Source organism: Grus americana, unplaced genomic scaffold, assembly GCF_028858705.1.
Source record: "Grus americana isolate bGruAme1 unplaced genomic scaffold, bGruAme1.mat scaffold_69, whole genome shotgun sequence".
Lineage (NCBI taxonomy): Eukaryota > Metazoa > Chordata > Aves > Gruiformes > Gruidae > Grus > Grus americana.
The window spans coordinates 1,066,720-1,071,671 of NW_026561907.1; the positions used below are offsets into that span (position 1 = coordinate 1,066,720).

Sequence of the window (4,952 nt, forward strand, 5' to 3'; positions counted from 1 at the left end):
CCACCGGTGGCCAGAGGTCTCAGCTGGCTGGAAACATGCTGGTTGGGTATTTGAGCTCCTTCGCAGGAGCTCTGGTATCCACACAGACCTCTCTAATAGGTATCTGCATGTTTTAGTTAAGATTTAGTTTTAACTCCCACCATATACTTTTCTTCAAAATGCTGTGTTTCCACAGACTGTTGCTTTTCTCAGTGTTTGCCCTCTAAAAGGGAAAAAAAAAAGAGAGACAAACTGTCAAGAACCATGAAAGGAAGCTTAGGAGCCCTGCTTATTTCTCCACTCCCAGAACCTCTCACCTCACTCATGCCGGTCCCCCTTGTTACCGCTCAAAGGGCAATAACAACTTTCCAAACAGAAATGCAGTTTAGAAAGCCAATATTGGTTTATTCAGCGCTGGGTGCATGGGGGATCTCTCCTCCTAACATGCACACCCAGCCTTTAATCCCTTATACATTTATACACTCAGGTTACAAAACCATTACAAAATTACATTTCCATCACATAGTTACTTTATTGTTACCTGACCGTAACCCCCATTCCCCGTCCCCCTGTGCTGCTGAGGGGGGGCGGAGGTTGAAGCTGGGAGTGAAGTTGAGCCTGGGAAGATGGGAGGGGTGGGGGCAGGTGTTTTCAGATTTGACTTTATTTCTCATTCCTCTCCTCTGTTTCGCTTAGTAATAAGTGAGATGAATTTCCTCTCTAAGTTCAGTCTGTTTTGCTCGTGACGATAATTAGTGAGTGATCTCTCCCTGTCCTTATCTCGACCCAGAAGCTTTTTGTTATACTTTTTCTCTCTCCCCTGTCTGGTGAACAAGGGACATGATAGAGTGGCTCTGGTGGGCACCTGGCCCCCAGCCAGGGTCAACCCACCACACCTGGCAACTCCATGTGGGACACAAAAGGTATTTGTTGCACTACAGCACAGTCTGCAGTAAAGAAAACTGGCCTTGCGCTTTGATTCCAACACCGCATCCTCAAACAAAACGAGGCTGTTCCCTTTGAGGAACAGGGATGGAAATCTCACCTGCCATCCCAAAGTTATGCTGTGGCATTGCTTCACTTTTGGCCCCTTTCCTCAGGCTTGGTAACTCTTTTGCAGAGCCTGCTTTTTCCTCTGTGTAACAGGGGATGTCTGGGGTTCCACAGGTTGCTTTGTTGTGGGGCACCACCTGCACCCCTGGATTTGCCTTCATCAATGCATCCTTGTACTAAAAACACACGAACAGGGATGAGCTCCCACATGGCTGTTGCCACTAAGGAGCGACCTGCCCACATGAGGCAGATCAAAATGGACTTCTGGGATGGCATGGAGCACACCTTCATGATGTCCAGCATCAGCGCCAAAGGTACAGGCATCCACAGCCACCACATTGTGGTGACCAAAGGTTGCGGCGTTGTCTGGGTGAGACTCAGCACTGCAGCCACCTCAGAGATGTCTCCATATGGGGCTGGGGATGGTGATGACTCTTTGTGTCAGCCACCTCACCACAGCTCAGGAGTTGGTGGTAAACCGAGAGCCGGTGGATATGGATCATGACCTGGTTTTCCTTTGCTTTCCAGTGCGAACAGCCATCTGGGATGCGGTGGCCGAATACATCCAAGAACAACTGCTGCTGCGGAAGGTGGGTTAACTCTTTGTCCATGACCTTGTCCAGGGGGTGGGGAGAGGGTGGTCCAGAGGGAGAGCACACATCCCCAACATTGGACACTTCTAAGCTTCAGCTGGACAGGGTGCTGGGCCCTCTTGTCTAGACTGTGCTTTTGCCAAGAAAGGTTGGACCAGATGATCCTTGAGGTCCCTTCCAACCTGGTATTCGATGATTTTATGATTCTGTGACTCGGCATCTCCTCCCCAAAGCTCTCCCCACTGCCCCAGCTCGTGGACTGGGCAGGATCCAGCTTGAAGCGCCATCCCTGGACAGGACCACCTCTAGCTCTTTCCTCCGGCCAGTCCTCACCCTTCTGCCCTTCCTTCTCTTCCGCTTGCAGGGGGTCCAAATTCCCTCTGTTGGCTCCTTTGATGTGATCCCCACATGCATCCAGGCTGGGGATGAGGTGGTGATTGTCCAGAGGCCCGTGTTTCGGCTGGCCAGGAACCTCGTGGTTGTCCACAGCCTCAGGGACAACAAAGACTACCTGCCTGGTAAGCAGGAGGATTAAACCCTGGTTGGTTGCATGGTCATCACATCCCTCCCGTGGATCCGAGACGCTTCTCCAAAGCAAACTGTCCTCTCTGCGGAGAAGGTCCAAAAATGGGGGTTTTTGTGGGCAATGCAACAACTGCAACAAGCAGCCTTTGGGAAACTCCTGCAGAAGGACCACTGGGTGAGCACCTCCATCCCTCTTGTGTCTTTACAGGCCATAAGGAGCTGGAGCCCCTGAAATATGCCAGGGTGGCCAAGGCTGCTTCTGTGTCCCGGCAGAAAGTGGAGAACTGCATTCAAGGCACCATGTCTCTCCTCTCTCACTGCCTGGGAAAGGGGGAGAACGTTGCCCTTGTCCTGAGGGACGTGGGCGTGCTCCTCATCGAAGGCACGAGGGTACAAATGAAGTTCTACCTCAGCTTCTTGGAGAGGATGTCTGGGAAGGAGAACTTTGAGAAAGCTACTTTTAAGGTGAGCATTTTGGCTTCTCCACGGCCCAGGTGGTTGCACAGCGGTGCCCCAGCACTGCTTGTGAGTGGCCCACCAGAACTTGGTCAGCCACGCAGGCCAGGTGAGAGCTACGGTCCTACCAACCCTCACTGCCTCAGGCTCCTCCGATATTGAGTGCCTCAGCCACGCTGAGGATGGCCTGCCATCTTTGTGCTCCTCCGTTACAGGTCCCCCAGCTGCTGGACATGGTGGTGTCCCCAGTGGTACCTCTGGCCTCTCTGACATTTTCTGGCCGTCTCATCATCTTTCCTGAGTGCGTACATCTGCAGATGTGACCTCTAGTTGCTCAGGTGTGGTTTGGTAGCATTTGCTCCATGTGACCACAGGTGTCCTGCCACGAGGGCACCAGGCAGCGACATGTCCCCCCTGCCCACAGTCCTTTGTGTGAGGCAGATCTGATGGGAAAGATGGAGGACTTCAGGCAACTCTTTGCAGGCTGACTTCACTTCCCACGATAGTCCTTGGGGATGGGGTGTAGTCAGCGCGGGGAAAAAAAGGGGGTTTTTTGCAACGCCAAAATCTGCGTGCGAGCAGGGGATCGCGGCAAGTGGCAAGGGCTGGTGGTGCTGTGGGTCGTGCTGTGGGTCATGCTGGTGTCATCTCTTTGTCTGCAGGTTTGAAATGTATGTTGTGCGCAAACCACCACCAAGGAACCCTCCCAGGAGAAACGTTGCTGGTGAGGACAAGGAGAAGAAAGAAGAAGTTTTGCCAGGTCTCAACCAGGACAGAAAAGGTAAAGCTGCTCCTGGCTCCTTTCTGCAGCATAGCCATCCTGCTTCTGTGATATATTGGGGAAAATCCTTCAGTGATGATTGTCAGAAGATCTGACTAGTGCCCGAGCTTCATGACGGCTCGGCACCGCCTTTTCTGCTAACGACTTCTTGGCTTCCACAGAACCGAACCCCAGGGTGGGATGTGCCCCAGGGCGCAGTGGGAGGCTGGCAATCCAAGGCCCTCGGGAAATGACCCCTCTGCAAGAGTCCCTGTCCCAGCACCAACTGGCTCCTCATTCCCAAATCTGGTGCTGATAACACGGTCACAAAACCACTTTTGCACCTTGGAAATGAGGTGCCAGGCAAGCCCCAGTGTCGGGGTGGCTGTGAGGGGAGCAGAATTGCCCTCTTGCACATGTTTGGAAGGGGCATGAGCACCTCTACATGTCACCAGGGCCGGTAGCATCCCAGCAGTGCTCTTCTGACAAGGTCTCTCCTTCCCAATTCTAGCGGCATTTCCTGAACTGTCCTTGCTTGCCTGTTCGACATTGACTCAAAGTGAAGCCCCACAGCTCCAGGACATAAAGGAGACGGAGAACAGGGTGAAGTCTTGGCTCAGGTGAGTATAGAGGTTCAGGGCTGGCATCTGCACAGGGTCATTTTCTGACCCAGCAAGAGGCCATTCCCCAGCCCCAAACACTCACCGTTCATCACCACCCAACAGTGGTGAAGGCAGTGCCAGAGGGGCGGGATGATCCTGCTGGGAGCCCCCCATTTCACAGGGCTGGCTCCTCTCCTTCCCTTCAGGAGAGCCCCAGCGTGGCCTCCTGAGCTGTGCATGGGGACAGCCGTGTGTCAGCCGAGGGTCTTGGCTCAGGGGGTTTCCTCTCCGGAGCTGAGCGCAGCCACTGGCTGAGCTGCCAGCAGCTGCGCAAAGAGGCACGTGGCTCATGGGGGCAGGATGTGGCCCCAAACCCATTGCGTTCTCAGACAGAGTCCTCCCATTGTGTCCTTTCAGGCAGCTGCCAGAGATCCCAGAGCACTCCCCTGGGAAAAAGCAACCTGCGACCAGCACACCCAAGGGCAAAGCCAAGCTCAAAGGCCAAGCGTCGAAGCAGGGCCAAGCGTCGAAGCAGGGCCAAGCGTTGAAGCAGGGCCAAGCGTCGAAGCAGGGCTGAGCGCAGGCAGCAAAATCTCAGAGCTGCAGAGGAGGGGGACAAGGAGAACAGAAAGTTCCCTTTGGAAGCAAATTACCATCGTAATGCCGAGGAGCCCACCTACAAGGTCTTCGTTCCACAGCCACCAAGACCTGAGACAACAGAATTACTGAGATCAAGGCCTGAGATGTTCTGGTCAGTGCTGAAAGAGCCACAGAAGACCATCTTAGCTGGATACAGCTTTGATCCCTCCCCTTTGGTGCCACCAATCTACGAGAGGTCCAGGTCTGCGCAATGCCAACCACCAAAGACCACATCAGTGGTCTCCAGGATGGAGTGGCCCTGGCTGGAGTGATCATGGCTTGGAGTGCCTGGAGCTGAGGGAGCACCGCCTGAGGTGATGCCAACAGGTAGGTGATTGGGATCTG

General features: G+C 53.9%; 1 protein-coding gene across 1 annotated transcript; it reads left to right on the plus strand.

Annotated features, from left to right (window-relative positions):
- The first annotated feature begins 1,228 nt into the window (after nucleotides 1-1,228).
- Nucleotides 1,229-4,545, plus strand: LOC129200941 (coiled-coil domain-containing protein 81-like). The gene is made up of 8 exons (XM_054812196.1): nucleotides 1,229-1,346; nucleotides 1,561-1,622; nucleotides 1,990-2,143; nucleotides 2,359-2,615; nucleotides 2,822-2,907; nucleotides 3,269-3,387; nucleotides 3,878-3,986; nucleotides 4,386-4,545. Exons 1-8 carry the CDS (start codon nucleotides 1,229-1,231, stop codon nucleotides 4,543-4,545), a joined length of 1,065 nt encoding a protein of 354 aa, XP_054668171.1.
- Nucleotides 4,546-4,952: the final 407 nt, after the last annotated feature.